The sequence below is a fragment of the Perca fluviatilis genome, chromosome 15 (assembly GCF_010015445.1).
Source record: "Perca fluviatilis chromosome 15, GENO_Pfluv_1.0, whole genome shotgun sequence".
NCBI classification, from domain to species: Eukaryota; Metazoa; Chordata; class Actinopteri; order Perciformes; family Percidae; genus Perca; species Perca fluviatilis.
Window position 1 is genome coordinate 25183044 of NC_053126.1, and position 20093 is coordinate 25203136.

At 38.3% G+C, this 20093-nt stretch overlaps 3 protein-coding genes across 10 annotated transcripts; 1 reads left to right on the forward strand and 2 right to left on the reverse strand.

Annotated features, from left to right (window-relative positions):
• Positions 1-1314: 1314 nt before the first annotated feature.
• si:ch211-198p11.6 (keratin-associated protein 4-8) lies at positions 1315-8198 on the reverse strand. 2 transcript variants are annotated; one of them, XM_039825912.1, is made up of 5 exons: positions 7649-8198; positions 5647-5708; positions 5451-5561; positions 4547-4684; positions 1315-2613 (listed from the first exon to the last, which is right to left on the reverse strand). In XM_039825912.1, exons 2-5 carry the CDS (start codon positions 5650-5652, stop codon positions 2527-2529), a joined length of 342 nt encoding a protein of 113 aa, XP_039681846.1. In that variant the 5' UTR covers positions 5653-5708; positions 7649-8198; the 3' UTR covers positions 1315-2526. The 2 variants fall into 2 exon arrangements, with proteins under 2 accessions (XP_039681846.1, XP_039681845.1); XM_039825911.1 differs by having other exon boundaries at positions 7502-8198.
• Positions 8199-9287: 1089 nt separating this feature from the next.
• On the reverse strand, positions 9288-11269 carry LOC120575224 (eukaryotic translation initiation factor 1b). Its single transcript, XM_039825910.1, has 4 exons — positions 11088-11269; positions 10159-10322; positions 9888-9989; positions 9288-9740 (listed from the first exon to the last, which is right to left on the reverse strand). Exons 1-4 carry the CDS (start codon positions 11116-11118, stop codon positions 9696-9698), a joined length of 342 nt encoding a protein of 113 aa, XP_039681844.1. The 5' UTR covers positions 11119-11269; the 3' UTR covers positions 9288-9695.
• A 3335-nt stretch (positions 11270-14604) lies between these two features.
• Positions 14605-19792, forward strand: srsf2b (serine and arginine rich splicing factor 2b). Of its 7 annotated transcripts, none has more exons than XR_005641896.1 (4): positions 14605-15276; positions 15864-16198; positions 16635-18199; positions 19575-19792. XR_005641896.1 is itself a non-coding variant. In XM_039825173.1 (3 exons), exons 1-2 carry the CDS (start codon positions 14867-14869, stop codon positions 16183-16185), a joined length of 732 nt encoding a protein of 243 aa, XP_039681107.1. In that variant the 5' UTR covers positions 14605-14866; the 3' UTR covers positions 16186-16198; positions 16635-19792. The 7 variants fall into 7 exon arrangements, 4 of the variants coding, with proteins under 4 accessions (XP_039681107.1, XP_039681109.1, XP_039681106.1 ...); XR_005641897.1 differs by having other exon boundaries at positions 18133-18199; XR_005641895.1 differs by having other exon boundaries at positions 14606-15276; positions 18126-18199.
• The last annotated feature ends 301 nt before the right edge of the window (positions 19793-20093 follow it).

Consider the following 20093-nt stretch of genomic DNA (forward strand, 5'->3'; position numbering starts at 1 on the left):
AGTTAGTGAATCTGTCTTCATTTCAGAAGATTTTCATCAGATTTTGAGAGACACAGAGCCGACCGCTCCTCAAGTGGAGTGGGGGGGTGCTGCTGCTGCTGCTGCTGCAGGTCACGTCACGTCACGTGCAGAAATATCAAGTGGGAGAGAGGCTGCCCGGAGTTGGAGGATGCGCCGCCGTCATTTATAGTCTGGTGTGTGGGAACATTTTGGATTTCACGTTACCTATGATGAAATAAAACAATATATAGAACTGCCACTGTGTGCATGTATTGTGCAACATGCATTCAATATTCTAATTTTATCTATATATTGTATGCTGAAGTATATTCTGGAGTGTTAAAGATTAAAAGAAAAAATAACAAGAACCGTACAGAACCGAAAAACGTGACCCTAAAACCGTGATACGAACCGTCCCACCTCTAATATAAATATATATATAGGTAGGTCATTATCGTAAACTAAAACTGAAACTTAAATAAGCAGTGAAAAATCTTGTCATAAACTTCAAACTAAATAAAAACATCCTTTAAGAAAAACTAAACTGAAATTATATTGTCTTGTTAAAAAATGTAATGAAATAAAAATGAAGGTTTTTTAGCTAGAATATTTCACTACCTAAAAAGAGACAGCATGAGTTTCCGTCAAATAATGTGACATTAGTTTTCTGAAGTGTGGTAGTGAAAAAGTGTTTTGAAGTTGACTCTCAAATCAAACAATTGAAACATTATGGCCATTCCTACACAGTTCTCCAACTATGTATTTTGTATGTATATGTATCTGAGACTTTACACGTGGCCCTAACTAGTGGGCGGCTGTGGCTGTGGTAGAGCGGTCGTCTACCAATGGGAAAGTCTGTGGTTCGATCCCTGGACAAGCCCTACAGTCCCATGTCACTGACCACCAAATTGCTCTCGATGCTGCGCCATCTGTGTGTAAATGTTTATCTGGCAGTCGCTTTGGATAAAAGCCTAAAGTAAAATGCTTCATAAATCAGAAATAATAAACAGCACAGTGACAGGACCTCTAAACTATTGAGCAGGACAGTTGACAGCATCAGGGAAAATAAGATTCTTTATAATTATTCTAAATGTTTTCTAGTCATGGTAACTTCAAGGTAATCACAACCCCACAGAGAGAGAGAGTAGCTATGGGACTGATAAAGGCTGAGCTCAAGTGGCCAAAGAAACCAATTAGATGGATCCATTTCTAAAATATTTCAGAATAAAAAACAAACAAACAGAATGTTTAAAATAACAGCACAAAGCTACTTTAGTAGTACTAACATTTTTTAACATTAAAGTATAAGTCTGGTGATATTCTATATTTTATTCAAGTCAACAAATTCCATGAAAACATACACAGTTCTGCTGCCACAAATGCTCACTAGAGAACCAAATGTAGATTAAACCACCGCTGAAAATAGTCCCCAGAAGATGCACTTTTTCTTCCTGTTTGTTTGATAAAAACAACAGTGACTAGCTGTTTCAGGAGATTACTGATGAAACAACTGACAGGAAGTCAGGAAAGTACTGAAATATACACTACACATTAGCTTTAACATAATGAACTCCAAATTTCTCAAAATATGCAATAGAAAAGGTATCAACAAAACCAGGTCAACAATTCTGTCTTTCATCAAAAGTAAAAGATATTTAAAAAGTCCTTTTGTATTCAAAATGAAGTGTTAAACAACAGTGTCAGTTAAAACATTCTTTCAGTTTTTATGTTGAGGTTTATCATTCTTTAACAATTAAAAAACCCTGTTTCTGAGTAATATTCTAATTCTGAAAGCTGAATACAATGTTCTTTTGACTCTGCTGAAGACACTGAATTGTTGAAATGTTAGTCTGTTTGCACAATCAAAGGCTGCAAATGAATCAGTGTGCTCCAGTTCTTTTTTTTTTAGGAGTTATGTGTCCTTGAGCTGAGAGGGACCTGATTTATATGCTGCTGAATGATATGAGGTGGTAAATTGAGGTGGTAAATTGGTCCACAGAGATTTTGCCTTTCTATTTATACTATGTATCTGGGCAGTCAGTATGCAAAATACAAACTTTCTTACCCAAGTACAAAACTGTCATTGTGATTTTGCATCAATAGATCGCTCCCTTTGACATTTCAATTTTATTAGATTATAAAGTACAGAAGTATCAACATGTACAATATTATAGCAGATATCTAATTTTAATATCAACATTAGACATTAGATATTTAAATTCAATGAGCAAAACAGTTTTTCGGTACATTTTTGCATCAATGTGATGAAGTACGTTGTTTTATCAGGTATTTAATTTATCACTTATTTACTGTCTGGTTGTTTCATCCATTAACTCCATTCATTTTACAGAAAATAAATATGCTGAGCATAAATCACAGTCTTACACAACCCTCTTTTACCTGTTATTTCTCCACTGGAAACTTTCTAATAAAAGGCATACACTTTAAAAACATGTTTTAAAGAACTCAAAAACTAAAGTACTTGTGGTCACTCAGTTGACATTGGTGCACCTCGATCCTCGTCTTCTACTTGATCCGTATCTCGAAGCAGAGGCAGTTGCAGGAGTCACACTCCGGAGGCTGACAGGTGCAGGCACAGTCCCATTTGGCACACTGTGTGAAAACATATCAGACACAAGAGTTCACTAAAATTATGTATTTAAACTTTCTATGGTGAGCTTTTTGGCAAGGAGCACTTAGACAACACTTTACATTCTGACAACAGACTATGAGCTCCGTCCCCTGTGTCATGTGATTGAATATGTCAGAGAGTTGGTGATAACACAATGTTCGCTATTTATCATTAGTGATAAGCAGAAGAACTTCAGCCATGTTTGTGATACAGTGACAAGCTTAAACTCAGATATCCAGTTTTCTCCTGTGCACACTACAATGTGAGACTGAGTCTGTGGTGGAATAGTGTTTTTTACTTAGGAAGGTTAATAAGGGAAATCACCTGGAAGTATCTAAGACCCCTTTTACACCAATGGCTCCATCAGGGTTATACCCAGGTCGACTGTATGTTTAAATGGGGTAACCCTCCTCGATCTGCTCGGCTTCCTGACCCAGGTCGCCAGGTGGGTTTGATCAGGGTAGATTTCGATGCGAATTACGCACGACCTGGAGTCGCTAACAGCCGGTGCGGGACAAATTATGTGATTGGTTGGAAATGACAGTGGGGCAGTCGTCACAGGTCACCGCCTATGTTGTAAGTATATGTATATATGTATTGTATGTAAGCTTCAAGTAGCTACTAAACCATTAGTTCTGCTGGCTAGGACTGGAGTGTGTGTTATAGCTGTCCTGTTCGCTGAATATGACGTGTAAAGCCCCGCCCATTTCTAGCACTTAAGGTAAATGTTATGCATTGCTCCTGGGTTGACCCAGGTGATCTCTGAATTGTCATGACCAGGGATATACCCATGTAGACTGGCTTGGTTTGAAGTTCCAAAAGGAGGGTTGAACCCTGATCAGACAACCCTAGCCCAACCCTGGTGGGTGGTGTGAAAGAGGTATAAGTGACAGCCATGATAAGAGCTGGTGGAACTCTCTAAATGCTCAGGAAAAGTCCTTCAATACCGCTTTTCTCATCTCCTTTAGCATAGGGTACACTCGACCATCCTTTACCAAAGGAAAGGAGATAATGCTGTCCCACAATTCCTTGCGGCAGCAACATTTAAAGCAATGCACCATCTGGCCGTTCACAAAAACAAATAATATGCTTATTGTGTACATTTAAGAATTATTTTCATATAATCATACTAATTAGGATTCATGGGGATAAATATGAGTGGACAGGAGGGTGAGTGTGAGCAACATTCTCAGCAACCATTTCGTTTTACTTTTGTGACTGGTAGCCTATATTTCTTATTTCAATTCCAACACACAGGGCAAAGTATCTAACAGACCCAACAGACCCACATCAATAACATCCGCCATTGCAAAATTACGTAGCCGAGTGTAAGTGCAGTTGGATTCTCTGAGCACCGTGTTGTCTTTCCCTAAGACCTAATGAATTGTCCTGATAGCTTTCCTTCACCTCATGACGCTTTTTATCGAGGTCAAGGAAAAAATGTTTAGGAAAAGACATAGGACATCATTTTTTGACTATTCGACCGCAGCGTAAGTGTCTTTGCAGACCCATTTTTAGGTAGAAACCACTGGCTTAATGCAGATGAAAAGACCAAAATTGAGAGAAAATGATAGATTTTCAAATGTATACACATTGGTTTCAAGTCTTCTTTGCAAGTAATTGGGACAAAGGTCCTGTCCTGGCAGGCAAGTAAGTTCTTTTCTATTCTAAAAGGATTTTCCTTGCAGACTTTAAATTAAATTAAACCAATATCTGACTTTGATGCTTTGAAAACTAGTCACGTCAAGTCAATTTTATTTATATAGCTCAATATCACAGTGGATTTACAATCTGACCAGAAGCCTGCTCAGTGAGAAAGTGAACCTGATTTAACAACATATTGATAGTTGAGAAAAGGGCTCTTGATTATCCACTTATCTCAGTCATGGTGTGGAGTGTTTGAAGGCTACTTACAGAAGGAGACGGGCACGAAACGGCCCGACATGTGCGCACGGTTGGCAGGCGACAGTCACACATTTCCGCAAATCTGAAGCACTGGTCACATACGGAAATGTTTGGACAGCAGTCACAACACTCTGAAGAACAACGGTCCTTTTGAAGAGAAAACAGACAAAAATTTGCATCACTCTTCGCGCTGACATTTCTGTACTTTTTACTTGTGTGTGTTGACAAACAGGAATATAGTGGAACATAAACCTAACTAATAAACCACACATTAGTATTTCCGTTTAATCCTAACAAATAAAATTCAATCATAATAATGAAAACAGTTTCAGCTACTGTATTAACTAGTTCAAGGTTCCATCATTAGTCTTGATCTTTTATGTGCAAACTGGAGGAATTGAAGATGATCAAAAAAGATGACACCAAATGCTTCACAACAACTCTCTCCGTAATTTATACATGAATAAGTAAGTGAAAAGTTTTTTTTATATTTAAAGAAGAAAAATGTTAGACTTGGTGAACCATGATATATGATTATATAATTTGTATAATGATTGTGATAGAATAACATTTTGTTTTTGGATAGATAAGACAATCACACCCTAAGAAAAAACTTGAATAACCTCAGACAACTTTCCTGGAGTAGAGCAGGCCTCCTAGGAAGGCATGGTTTGTCTGGTTTCTAACACTGGAGGGAGCCACAAAGTTGTCACATTCTCCACATGGTGACTTGAGTTTAGTGTTGATAGCCCAAGGTTTACTTTCCTATTCATCTTCCTCTACATCCGTGCTACTATGTTTAGTGCAAGTTCCAGTAAACAGCACATTTGATCTATTTTACATTTTACAAACTGTAGCGAGGAGAAAGGCCTCCTTGCTCTTTAGAGAGCAGTGGCGTGCCTGCAGCACCAACCTTGAGGCAGGATCGGATCCACAGCCCGATCCCCAGGAAGATCATGTAGAGACTCAGAGTAATCATCAGCACTGCTGGGAGAGGGATGGAAAGCTCCCAAATAGGCAACACCTGAGGAGCAGGACATACCAAATATATAACTACATGTAACAGAGTAGAGCTGGGTACATATTAGTAGAAAGATGTTCTTTCTTACCTGCATTGTCTCTTTCTAAGAAGACACCTTCAACTGTCACAAGGCTCACATCTCTGGGAATTCTGACAGGAGAAGAATAACAATTAAAACCATTATTATCAATTATTTAGGCTTTCCAAATGCCTCTGTTTATTTTCCTCAATGTTAAAATGGTATATTTGGTATAGCCAGTAGCGGGGGAAATAAACATTTATTCAGGTACTGCACTCAAGTACAATTATGAGGTACATGTATCTCCATTTTGACCTACTGCATTGTACTTTTTAAAACATTTAATGGATATTTTGATTCAAATGTACATTAAAAACACTAGGGGTGGGGGAAAAATCGATACAGCATAGTATCACGATATTTTTCGTGGCAATATTGTATCGATACACAGATGCCAAGTATCGATCTTTTATGATATATGTGTTGGTCAGTCTGTCTGCTTGACAATCTGATTTTGCAGCAATAAAATTGAAGTGAGATGAACAAACAGAGAAATGTATCTTTTTAGATAAAACAGATGTTGACAAAATTGTCCTTTGGGGACAGAATTTGAAATTGGGAAAAATTTGAAGTTGGAAAAAAGGTAGTACATTGCAATATATCGCAGAATATTGCAATATGTTTAAAATCGCAATATCGTATCGTGACATAGGTATCGTGATGATATCGTATCGTGAGGCCTCTGGTGATTCCCACCCCTAAAAAACACATGATAAAAATTATAAAATATCATCAGTTCCAATCAGCTTACAACAGTAACAACAAGTTAGTTAACAATAATGTGTCAATGTTAAATAGCATATGTCATGGAATAATCTTACACTCTTAAAATATGCACAATCAGCACTTGTACTTTTGATACTGTAAGTACACTTTGCTGATAAAAGGTTACTTCTGTATTTTCTCTTCATAAAATTTTGAATGCAGAATTTTCAATTGTGAATTAATTTGATACGGTTGTATTCATACTTTTAATTAAGAAAAAACTAAGTAAGTTAAATACATTTTCTACCACTGAGTATAGTGTGTAAAGTCTATTTACAGGTACTATATGCCACAGAATAGTGAATGTATATTAGTAGAATAGTGGAATGTATATTTAAGCAAGTACTGTACTTAAGTACAAATTCAAGGTACTTGTACTTTACTTGAGTATTTTCATTTTATGCAACTTTATACTTCTACTCCACAACCTGCCAGAGGTAAATATAGTCATTTTTACTCCACTACATTTAACGGACAGCTTTAGTTACTTTTCAGATGACAGTTTTTCGGCCCCTTCCTGTCTAGTGAATTATACTTTAATACATTAACTTAAGTAGCATATTCAATGAAGGATTTTTTCTTGTAACAGTGTTGTATTACTAGTAATATCTGAATACTTGTTACACCACTGATAAAAGTAAAAAACGGGCAGGGAACATTTGAATGCACAATGAATACTTACGTTTATTTTACATTTTGCTGATACATACTTTTACTTAAGTAAGATTTCGAATGCAGGTCTTTTACTTATTGTGGAATATTTTCACAGTGTTAGTACTTTTACTTCAGTAAAGGATCAGCATAACGTTACTTCTTTCACCACTGCTAGCACTAAAGTAAGTCATTTTCTTCTTTAGCTAACTCCTTGCAACTAGGGTAAGGAAATGAAAGGTTGATATGTGGGCCCGTGATGGAAAAGTAATCAAATAATGTATTTGAGAAAAGTAGAAATCCCAAAATGCAAACGAATACTGCTTACAAAATACTTAACGTTAACTAGCTAGCTAGCTAGCTAGCTAGGTAAAAGTACACAAGTAACTAGCTAGCTACAGTTAAACTATATCAATGTTAACAGATAAACTGGCTCAAGTAAAGTTACCAAGCGTATTTGTAGTGAGGAATTGTCCCTCGCAGTCCAAGTCAGACAAAAATATAGAAAATGACATAAAGTTAGATTAGCTAGCTAATATGTAACGTTAGCTAACAGCTAACGTTAACAACACGTTAGCAAAGAATAACTGGTTACCGTTACAGGGCAGCTAACAGTGCTAACATCTTATCGTTCTGAAGGGTCCTGTATTTTCATGAATGCGTCTTGTGTAATCAATACAGAATAAAGCGTTGGCTTATTTTAACTAAAGTCACATTGTCCAGTTTTATCGTTAATTGTATAAAAAAAGAGCAGATTCTGCCGCCTGCACAAACAAATGAGATTAGCTATCTGTGGCTGTAGCTGCGTTGCCATGGAGTCAGAAGGGTCCTTTGAAGGGACAAAATACGTGCACGCCAGCGCGAACCATAGACAGTACTAAATGAACTTTTGTGTACTGTTTAAGTTATCAAATCAAAATCAAACCAAAAAATGGGCTAAATGGTACTTTGTATGGATCCCAATAATTATATTGTGTGTAAAATATTCATGCATAAACACGTAGTGGAGTAGAAATATATCCTAAATATGAAATAAAAGTAAAATATTGGTACTTAGTTACACTTTCTCCGATTTGAAATGTTATGCGCATACACATAGTAAGCATTAGGTTGTATTTAATTATTTTTTTAAGTTTGGGACAACTAAAGATTAATGATACAACCCCAGTAGTGTGATGACTCATAAGTATATCATTGTTCACAGAATGATTCAGAAATCGACACCAAAAAGCAAACGGAAGACATAATCACCCACATGTACAAAAAACACAACATGCTAATCAACTGCAGACATTTTATTGAACCAAATGTGGATTTTGCAAAACAGACTTGCTCTCCATCACCCTTTGTCACAAGAGCACAGTGCGACCTGGCCATGGCTTTGATTTTTACTGTATTCAGCATCACTACATCTTAACGGTTTATAAATTATTGCATTATAGGAACTTTAAGATTCAAGCGTCCATAACCACACGTGCGGTAACAGGTGTTTTCGGACCACACTAGAAAGCTGGTCAAGTGCCAGAGTAAGAAACCACTTAATTGACAAGTAATTCCAAAATTATACGCAATGTTATCTTCTATCATACTTTCACTTAGTAAGGTACAGCCAAATATTACCAGTATTTTTTGCTACCCACTCTGGAGGATTCACCTGATCACTTAGTAAACCAAGTCAGCCTTCCACATAACAGGCTTCACTCTGACCAAAGGTAGGACCACCACTGAACGCCCATTTAGTTTTAATACTTAGATTGGCAGCAAAAACAAAACATTAAGAATTGTGCAATTAAATGATCGAGCAAAAAAAATTTGAAGAAGTACTTCACACTTCTGCTCTATAACCTGCAAGTAGGTAGCTGGGCAGGTAAACAATGCCAGTGGGATATTGAAGCAGACTGAAGAGAGGGAGGCTACTTCTAAGTAAATCCTGACTTCACAGCAAATGCCTAAACAAGAACCCTTGTCCCCTCCTATGTACCCACAGGGTTCAAAATTAGCACCATCCAACAGCCAGCAATGCTGGTAAAATATGCAAATAGTCAGATTTGCTTCACTCAGCCTTAAACAGTACTCTATTGAGTGGCTGGTAAAATTTGAACATTCGCCAGCCAGTTGGACAGTGGACAAAAAGTTAATTTTGAACCCTGTGTACCCACTTCAGCAGTAAACCGTTTTAAAGTCTAACCTTCTTGTACAAACCCAGCCCCCATTCCCATGACACCACTCCAACATATGGAGACTCAACGTTTTATTGAAACACCTTGAAGTACAAAACAAAAACGTTACATGAAACAGTGCCTCTTTTGTTGTGGCACGAGACCTAAAAAGAGGAAATTAAAAAAGGAAATAAACAGGGGAAAAGGAAGGAGGAAGTGTGTGGGAGGGTCATCACCACTCATCCCTGATGTGTGGAGCTGCAGTGGTGTGTCTTTGTGAGAGCGAGCCTGCCCCCTGGTGTTGTAGGGGGGTGGTGGTGTTACAGAATCCCATGTTTGGGAGAGGTAATTCACGTGTTAGCTAATAGGAGCTGGTGGGGTTGCAAGGGGGGAGAGGGGGGAGGAAGAGGAACAGCAGCACATAGGAGGAGAGGGAGTTTAATGGCCTTCTAGGAGAGAAGGGGAGAGGGCTGCTAGCAGCTTCTAGAAGCCGTGGACTTTGAGCTGCTCCTCCTTGGCCAGGTCAATCTACAAAGAAGAAAACAAGAGATCAAATAAAGGAAAAGGACCTCGACCTTCAGTCTGTGCCTCAAGTCAGCACTGTTCCACATATGCAGGAAACCCCTGTAGAGTCGCACAAGTGCAGCAAATTTTGTTTAAACATCAAAAACTTACCTCAATGAGGAACTGGCAGATATTCTTGCGTTGGTCTCCCTGAAGCTGGATCACTTCACCATACTCTGGGTGCTCAATCACTGTCCCATTGCAAGCAAACTTCTGTTAGGGTTTAAAAGAAAAAAGGAGCAAATACAATTAGTCAGTGTTAACAGGGGCCTGAAAACAACACATCTCGCTGCAGTAGCATTTGGTAAAAGCTGGCAGCATAATGTAAAACAAAACCGTATTAACCACCAACTGAGACTGCTATTGCTTATTTCAGTGGTACCTTCTTGAAGGCCTTGACTAGCTTCTTCTTGTCATAGTCAGTGGCAATGCCCTGGACAGTGGTGAGGGTCTTCCTGCCGTTCCGCTGTTGGATTCTTATGTGGATATAGTCCTCTGTCCCAGCTGGGAGGCGGTCATCACCCTTAGTTGCATCAGCAAAGGGGTCTGGAGGAGGGAGTGGTAAAAGACCATAAGGACAACAAAACAATTTTCAAACCGATTGAGTGCTAGTCACAGTTCAAGCATCTTAACTTAATAGTTTAGTCATTCACATTGAATGCCGCATTTTACCCGACCGCACTATAAAATCAACACTTTATCTCCCCTGTGTTGACATCTGGCAGATTCTTTGGAAATGTCCTTTTCGGATGAAGAACTGCGCAGACGTACAAGCTAAATATAAGATTAACAGCTTATTGGAGACTAGCTAGCCTACTGCTGAGCGGCACCCTTTAGATGGCAAACAGGATTGGTCGTGAATTAACATCAGTCATGACACTGCAACTTTCATTTTTAGAGTGTGAACCGACTCCTAAAAAAAGATTATAACCAATTGGAATGAATGTTATATGTATTTTTTTTTTTTTTTTATCAGGCATACGATTTTCATGTCGACGCGAACACGTATGAAGAATAAGCTAACGCGTTAGTAGCACAATTCAGGCCTAATGGCGGCAGTTTTAGCAAAGGCCTGCTAGTCGGATAAAATGAACACGAAAATAATGTCAAATGTATAAACTTAAGCTTTCACGACATACAAAGTTAATGTCGAATCGATTACTTTGAGGATCAAGCATTATAATAGTCAAATCCTCTAAAAGGCGGAAAAGAACTCGACGCAGGCACGAAGCTTGACGGTTAGCTTCGCTGGCACTCGCCCTTCCCCCACCTTGTCTAACGTTACCGGGTAGTTTGATATAAATGACTTACCAAAAGTTTGGAGGTTCTGGATATCGGACATACGATAAGATTTGCTTTCCTTTCGGATACTGACTTGGTTATCGAGCAGTTCGTCGGCTAACTTTGACTCTTTTGTCGTTTCTAGGTTTCGTCTTTTCACAGGGACGGTGCTCTGCTTCAACAGCTTTCACAAAATGGAGCTCTTTCAAACCGTAACACTGAAAAACAAGCCTATATAGCCCCGCCCCGAAATTAACGTCAGCACGTCGAAGACGTTATAGAGAGACGTCATCGTCAGCCACGCCCTGTTATTTCTCAACTCTACTGGAAAGATGATGTCATCATGTCATACTCTTGGGACAGGAACATTAGCTAAACTCATAGATATAACCTAAAGTCCTAAACTAACCAAACAAAACGTTTTTTGATATATATATTTTCTAGAACATGCTAATAATAACAAAAGTGTATATACCATCATTATAACCAATTATTTGGTGATCTATCTACTATTTAATTTGTAAATACTGTATGTTTCTTTCTTTTTTTTACTTTTTCGTCTTCTCCTTATTTATTTTATTGTCATCTGTCTTTTTAGACGTTATGTGAAATTTATGATGTCTGACTTTGTACCAACAAGGTTGGTATGGAATGCAGAATGTGCAAAATATATCCTGTATATATGTTTAGAACAATTAATCTTTTTTCCTCTCCTAATTATAACAAAATGCTAATAGTGGCGGAAGATGTACTTAAATCTTTAATTTAGGCTAGTAATACTACAGTGTAGAAATACTGTGTTACAAGTAAAAGCCCTGCAATTAAACTCTTACTTAAGTTAAAGTATATGGCACCTTTTCTACAAGAATGATCCAAACTTAATTGTATTTAATGTCTGTGGATTCTGCAATAATACCCTACCGAATCTTGATATGAATGATGAACACTGAAAAGAACATCAGCTGCCTTTACAAGACAAATATGACCAGTTTTTCAGCCTCGTGAGTATATTTTATATACAGTACTAAGTCAGCTAATTTTCAGTGCAGACCTATCAAGTATAGCTCTTAAAAATGAAAGTGGCGTTTCCTTTTTGCTAAATTGACAATAAAAACGTAATCAACATTTTCAAGGAATATATTTATAGGCCTGTACAACTTTTGGCGTAAGGATTTGCACTATACATTTTGTATTTGCACTCTTCCTACTAATTGGAAGTGCTGCACAGGCATTTCCCTGGGGATAAATAAAGTGGTATTGTATCTATCACAGAGGTAGCATAAATAAAGCTGTTAATAAACGAAGCTTTTAGACAACCTCTTCCTCCCACTATCATATTAGTTGTTTGCATTTTAGTTATCCACACTTTAACTGATGTTTTTGAAAGGACGGATTGCAAACATGATTCAAGAGCTGAATGCTGATAAATTCTTACCAATCATTCTTCAGCTCTCTTCTAAAATATGGTTTCCTATGGAGAAAATATGGAATGGACAGTTCAGAAGTTTGTGTTGACAGAATGCTACTTGGACAGAAATTTTATATAGCCAGTTTCTAAGATGTGGTGCTCGCTGCTTGCACGCAGAGGGCAGTTACTGCCTCTGTTGTCCTGTTGTTTCCCCGTCATAATGTATAACAACATCAGTGGTTTCACATTTCATTGTTTTAAAGCACAAGGTCTATTTCTGTGCACTGACTATTTTGATTTTATGGTGTATTTACTTCCAAAATATCACACAGCTAAAAGGGTTTTAAAATGTAATTTCAGCAACAATGTTATGAAGCGGTGCACCCGCTTCGAATGTTATCATTGAATTTAATGGGTGTTATCAGTGGTTATCAGACTTAGATATGGGTCAGAAGGGGCCTGCTACACCTACTGGTAGGCTCAGAAAGCTGTTATCATCCATTCGGCAGATTCACACAGGACAAACAGCAAACGGTGAAACTAATGCAGAGGGCATTCGGCAAAAAGGCAGCCCAGTACACCATGGCCCTGTTCACTCGAGTAAATGATATGAAGACAGAGGGACGGACTAGATTCAGCTCTGTGTGACCTCATCAGTGAATGTTGTGGGGGATACCATGTTTTTGACAACAGAGATATGTAAATGATTATGGATTTTTCAATAAGATGTAATTTTAACTAGTTATTAAACTTTTTGTGGGAAAACCATGAAACATGATTTATTATTCCAAACATGTCATGTTACATGAGTGTAATTCACTGGGCTGCCAAACTTGAGTAGTATTTGAGAGCGAGATTTAAAAATGTTTTTCAGCTTGAGGGTGAGGGCCGAGGGGTGTTCACAAATATCCTAGAGAAAGGGGCAACTCTAATGCAACTTCTGGCTAATGTTCATATTTTAATTTACATAAAAAATAAAATGAACAAGATTAAAAACAACACAAAACATATTTGAATTAATGGACTCCTTAAAACACTAAATTATACCCTTTACTATATTCAGCATTTAGACAGACTGTCTATTCATGTTAACTTTGTTATTACTGATCCACATCACTAACTAGGTTACATCTTGCACTAATTGTATATTGACTTCACTACTTCTCAGCATTCTGTCTATTTATATGCACTATACACAAGACTTGAAATTTGGACACTCTAGACTTAACAGTAGACTATTCAGAATATAGATAAGCATACAGGTAGATGTGATTACCGTGGGCAAGAAGAAACAGTAAATCATGTTATGATATGTTGTCAAAAATATGAGGAAGAAAGACGGGATTCAAAACCTGAGGAAGATAAAAAATTTGATCTAATAGATATTCTAAAAGAACTCAAGAAATAAGAATTAGTGTTGATTACTATTTCAGTAGCCTATTTCCCAGCACTGTGGAGATGCGGAGGTCTGGCAATACAAGACATAATCCATAATTTCATATATAATTACATATTACAATACAAATCCATAATTAAGTCTGAAAGTATGCAAAGATGGCAAACTGAATGGGAGGCAGAGTTTAATGTTAGACACTACCATAAATTACAGAAGACTGTGACCGGGAAAAGGGTTACTTTGCTGAGTTTACACAGAAGGGAAGAAGTGGTCTATACCAGACGTAGATTAGGTCACACAGGATTGAATGCTACCTTACAAATAGTAGGTACTGGTACTGGCTTATGCATAGAATGCCAAGACAAAGAAGATTAGAACATGTACTTTTTGTATATGAGAAATATAATGATAGTAGAATAAACTGGCAGGAAATGGAAGGAGAGAACGCAATACATGATATACTTGAAGAACAGGGTATGACAAGGGAGATACTCAAAGCTTTATTTATTTTTCTTCATAATACTGGTTTAATGAAAAGAATATAAGTTTTTTTTGTTATTTTCTTTATTTATTTTATTTTGAATTAATTCAAGCCTAGACTCTATGAAGTTCATGGTATTACACACTCCTGTACAGTTGGTGGCGGTATAATACAAAAGTAGTAATCTGCCAAAAAAAAGAAGAAGAAGAAGAAGAAGTAGTAGTAGAAGAAGAAGGGGGCGCCAGTGAGGCATATGATACCGAGGAACGCCTAATTTCTAAAGCAGAAGAAGTTCACTCGCTGGTTTGGTTTTGGGCAGCTGAGCGCGAGGCGGACGGAGTTGTGCGGAAGAAGTCGCTTATTTTGCGGTTTTTGGATCCCCAAATACCCCACAGACGAGGCAAATCCATTTAAATTCCACACTCGTGTGTGTGCGCTCGGACTTTTACAAACAGGTAGGCTCTATCGTAGCCGAGATATAAAGTGTTTTGAGAAAGGCTGCTAGGCCTCGCAGGTTAATCACCATGAGTTACGGTAGGCCTCCGCCAGACGTCGACGGCATGACTTCACTCAAAGTGGACAACTTAACGTACCGAACTTCGCCCGAAACCCTCAGACGCGTGTTCGAAAAGTATGGCCGTGTAGGGGACGTTTATATTCCCCGAGACCGTTACACGAAAGAAAGTCGGGGTTTCGCTTTTGTGCGGTTCCACGACAAGCGTGACGCCGAGGACGCAATGGACGCCATGGATGGCGCGCTCCTGGATGGACGGGAGCTGCGAGTCCAAATGGCCCGCTACGGAAGACCCCCCGATTCTCACTACGGCGGTAGTGGTGGTGGTGGCGGCGGCGGAGGAGGCGGCGGAGGCGGTGGAGGAGGCCGGCGCGGAGGGCAGACCAGGAGGTACGGCGGCCATGGACGCAGAAGCAGAAGGTAAGAATAAGCGCGTAACAGCTTAGCTAGTTAGATAGCCCTTTTGTATAGACACAGTCCGTTGCCAGACTCCATTGAAGAATTTGTTTTCTCAGAGTTGCCTTGGTCACTTGATGAACGCACTATTTTTGCAAATCCACTCTACAATTCGGCACAGATTGCATAAAACTATTATGAAATTATTTTACCGGAGACCTTTTGAGGCCGCCTTTTCCAATAGAACCAACTGATCCATAACTGTACATCTGATCTATTCTTTCAGTTATGTACTTATGTTTGAGCCTCCCTTTATGTTGGAGACAAGCAGCAACAATCGGACATCTTCAGTATCAGAAACAGTTTATTTCCAAGTAGTTATGCAAATAGAAAAATTGCAATAGAACATGTTATTAAAGTGTACAGTTGCAGGTATTCGTTTGGGGTTCTTTTGGGATGTAGTATCTGCTAATGCCAGCTGTGAGTTTAATCTTTTAATGAAAAGGTTAGCAAGCCTAAATGAAGTCTGTATAATATATCACATTTTACTGAGTTCAGTGCCAGCTGTTTTCACATTGTAGATGATAACTCAACCCACTGAATGTATTCAGCTCTTCCCCCAGCCCGAGACACAGAAGACGCAGCAGATCCCGCAGCAGGAGCCGCTCTCGTTCCCGAAGCCGATCCCGCTACAGCAGATCCAGGTCCCGCTCCTACTCCCGATCCAAGTCTCATTCTCCCAGGAACAAGAAGGCCAAGTCCCCGTCTCGTTCCAGATCTAGATCCAGGTCCCGGTCCAAGTCTAAGTCTAAGTCCAAGTCTAAGTCTAAGTCCAAGTCCAGGTCCAGAAGCCCTTCCTACAAAAGAAGTTCCAGGTCGAGATCTAAAAGCCAGCCCAAGTCAGCAGCAGAAAATGGAGGCGAAACCCCGTAGAGCTCAGCTTCAGGTGAGTTTTGAAAAGATGTCACTGTTGCACAGGCAATTAGAGATTAATTTTGTTTTGTTCCAGTCTTTTTTATTTATATAAATTTTTTTTTTTTAAGTTGTAAGTACCAGGATTGGAGACAGACTAGGTAAAATGTGTCTGTAGCTGGTAAGTTTATCCCCTATAGCAGCCAATTTAGCAGGTACTCTGACCATTTTAGAATAATATCATCTAGATTAGTTAGCTCTTAAAAACTCTTAAAAATTTAGTTTTTAATAACAGCAGTTGCTCAAACAAAGACCCATTTTCTTTGCCCCTGTAAAGATTCATCTTGGGGGTACATTCAGTTACATTTTCTGTCATACGCAGTGCTCCTAATTTTTATTGAATACTAAGCAAAGTGTTTTTTTTTAAGAACAGTTCTGTAAACCAAATCTGGAATTCTTTCCTTCCCAAGCTGCGGCATCCTGTTTGCTAAAGTGGAGTTTGAGCTGAGGCAGTATGAGCAGTTAGAAGGTGTGTGGGGAGCTGCCCACAGGCCGCCTGCTGCTGGTGAGGGTTTCTGTGCAGCAGGGTGGAGGCAGTCAGTGTTGGGGTTTGGTGTTGAGGTACGTCTGTCGGTGTCCGGCATTGAACATAAAACTGTCCTCCAGGCCTCGTCCCGGGCCGGGGGACGCTGGTGCTTGAGGGGCACTGAGGTTTGTCCAACTCTACTCCCATGTCAGTTTGTTAGTTCCATTCATCTTTTCTTGTGCCACATTTTCAATACAGAAACAGATTTCAGATTAAAAACCATAGGCTGTAGTTGGAGAAGAAGGCCGTAATCAGACAGGCTTTTCGTGTCCTGCAACATTCAGCTTTTATAAATCTCCAATTAAAAATGACTAAATGAATGCCGATGTATCGCCTGTCCACAGGAATCCCCCGAAAACACGCCAACCGTAGAAAGCAATTCACTAATTTTGGTTCGCTCGTTGTGGTCCGACAAAGCTCAACTTATTCAAATTCACAGTCAACCGTTATTCATCTTTTTAATCAACTAAACTCCTATAGGTCACTGATTAATCCAGTTGCAGAGCTTGGTTATTTTATTTTTCTTCCAAATCTTGTAGTGAAACTTGGGCCTGTGACCAGGGCTGCAACTAAAATGATTATACTGTCCTTTTTGATTTAATCTGATAATTATTTATTTCCATTTAATTGTTTGGTCTCAGAAAATGCTCAACATGTCCATCACAAGTTCCCCGATGTCTTTTTTAAATGTCTTCTTTCATCCGACCAACAGCCCAAAACTCAAACATATTTAGTTTACATTATAAAATGAAAAAGCAGCAAATCCTCACATTTGTGGAGCCAGTACCAGAGAATGCATTCCTGCTAAAAATGACTGAAGTGATTAAACGGTCAAAATATTCAACAATCAATTTTCAGTCGATTTTTTTATTAATTGTTTCAGCACTGTGTGAGATTAAAAAAAAAAAAAAAAAACCTTCATCAAAACCACCAGGAGCAGGGCATCCTGGTGGGGAAAAGAGGTTTAGGTGCTGACCATGAACTGCAGTGTTACAGGTTTGACCCCTTGTTGCCATTTCTCTACCTGTTGACTGCCTAATAAAAGCATACAATGCACAAATAATAGAAGAGAACCAAAAAACCGGGAGCTGTACATGTAAAACATCTGCAGACAAATTTGCAGGTGTGCAAAAAGGTCCTCTGTGATTACGGCCAAAATATGAAATTTGGATAAAAGTCTAGGCTTTGAAGATGTAGATGATTATAATAATCCCTTTCAGTGGAACTAAATGTTACCATAAAATAAGTCCAGGTTGAATGTTTAATGTATACAGTCAGGTTTTTCACAGTCACATTAGATTTAAAGAACAAGATCAGTCCGATTTTTAAACGATTGGTTCTTGGTGTTCTGTACTAACTATTGCTGTTCTGACAGTTTTCAGGTGAAGACCGAAAGCTTCAAGTCCAAGACTGGCTCCCAACGCAAGCAACAGTGTCCTGCTTTAAAAGGTTATTATTGTGTCTTCCATGTTTTGGTTTGTTTGATTCATTTTGGCCACGACAAAAAGGCTTTGTCACTTCATTCATGTGCAGTGAGTTTTATTTTTTATTTTCATAATGATTTTAGGAAATCTGGTTCAGTGTGGAGAGGAATTACTGTTCTGACCTGGTTTTGTAAAAGTGACACAGGATAATACACAAGTTGCCCCTCTTCTTTAAGTTCTTCGCCCCATGGGCCTGTTTAAATAAGCGACCATGTTGTCCAGCTTTCTTTGACTTTCATCGCTTTGTTGAGCCTCACATTGATCCTGGATTACCTTTGGCTTAAATTTGGTTATCAAATGACTCAGTCCAGTAATAAATACTTTTACATGAAAAGAGACAGACTTCATAATCACAGGCAAGTTTTAAGATGTTTTTATTTGAGTTAAAAAAGAAGAAAAGTGCTAGAATAATCCTTTGTAATTACTACGGAAAGCAAAGACTATACTAATGTGTAAACATTTCTAGGACTGCAACTGAATAATTTTTTTATTTACCATCAAAATGTGGACCACTTTCTTGATTTTAATTCTTTAGTCAAAGTTTTGCGTACTCAAACAATTGTCCAAATTTTTCGTTTTCTTTAGATCGATTTAAATAATTTCAGCTTTTAACAACTGACTGAGTCCTTGTTAATGTTTCAGTTTATGGTAAATGTAGTGCTCTCATCCACGTCGAGATCCTGTTGAAATGTAGAATTTTTTTTTTTTTTTTTTTTTTTGCGTTAGCCATGGTGCTCTATCGTGGTGAGTGAGCAGCTTCGTGAAAGCCTGAGTAAAGCCCAAATTTTGCTGGCGAACACCCTTTTTTAATCTCGCTTTGTGATACAGGCCCGTGGTGTCAAAACACAGTCAGGATAGTTGGACACATCTGAAGAAGCCATGTCTTGTTTATACATCCACAATGACTTAATCCACACCAACCTTTAACCTTTGCTTATTTTATTCATATCGGAGCAAAGATTTCATTAAACTAAAGTAATCCCTCAAAACCGTAATGAAGTGGCTTTCTTACGATCTTTAATTTCTGCAGCTCAGGGTGTCTTTGTTAGACAGGACAGCAGATCATTTTAATTCCTGTGATGTGTTAAATGTAATTGCATATACATACAGTTTAAAAAAAAAAAAAAAGGTGACTGGTGATGTGAAGTCTATCAGTTTGAAGATTGTTTCACATCAGTCACATTTTGAGGTGTATAAGATCATCTCCTTAAATCTTTAGTTGACTCTTACAGGACATCATTTACTGGACTCTGGACACAGTATCTTTGTTTTTTCTTTCAATTATTATTTTTTTTTTTTTTTAACCCTAATCCTGCTTGTATGTTTGTTTTGTGCACTAGGCGCAGTTGTGTAGCAGTTGAGTATTGCTGGTTAGCTGTTAAGGTGGCGTGTTGCTCTGCTGAGTGCTTGGATGTATCCAGTATTCTCCAGAATGCTCCTGTGACTGCCAGTGGTACGGTTGCTACAGTCTCACCCTTTGTAAGATGAAATGTTTTTTCCCATATGGTTATGGATGACAAATGTAACTTTCATTAAAGATTTGGTGTTTTGTCTAAAATGGTCTCTTCTTTTATTACTCACTTATTTTGGGGTGTACATTTACTGCTTACAAGTGGTACTTGGCAACTGCATGCTTCAGAATTAAATATATAAGCAGAGGTGGAAGAAGTATTCAGATCCTCCACTGCAGTAAAACTACTAATACCACACTATGAAAATACTCTATAGGATTTTGAAGTCCTGCATTCAAAATCCTAACAAAGTATTTTATCAGCTAAATGCATTTAAACTTATTAAAGTATTGATTGTGCAGTAAAATGTTCCCAGTCAGTGATTTCCTATTAGAGCTGATGTTTCTG

Bases quoted from the DNA above. Each gene is read 5' to 3' on its own strand.
- si:ch211-198p11.6 (XM_039825912.1), bottom strand. The intron at 4,685-5,450 runs GTTGGTGCTGCA...TCTCTTCAAAAG, and splicing joins GGATCCGATCCTGCCTCAAG to GACCGTTGTTCTTCAGAGTG. The intron at 2,614-4,546 runs GTAAGTAGCCTT...GTTTTCACACAG, and splicing joins TTTCGTGCCCGTCTCCTTCT to TGTGCCAAATGGGACTGTGC.
- LOC120575224 (XM_039825910.1), bottom strand. From the start codon at position 11,118: ATGTCCGATATCCAGAACCTCCAAACTTTTG. The intron at 9,990-10,158 runs GTACCACTGAAA...AAACCCTAACAG, and splicing joins TAGTCAAGGCCTTCAAGAAG to AAGTTTGCTTGCAATGGGAC. The intron at 9,741-9,887 runs GTAAGTTTTTGA...TCTTCTTTGTAG, and splicing joins TCTGCCAGTTCCTCATTGAG to ATTGACCTGGCCAAGGAGGA.
- srsf2b (XM_039825173.1), top strand. From the start codon at position 14,867: ATGAGTTACGGTAGGCCTCCGCCAGACGTCGACGGCATGACTTCACTC. The intron at 15,277-15,863 runs GTAAGAATAAGC...GAATGTATTCAG, and splicing joins CATGGACGCAGAAGCAGAAG to CTCTTCCCCCAGCCCGAGAC.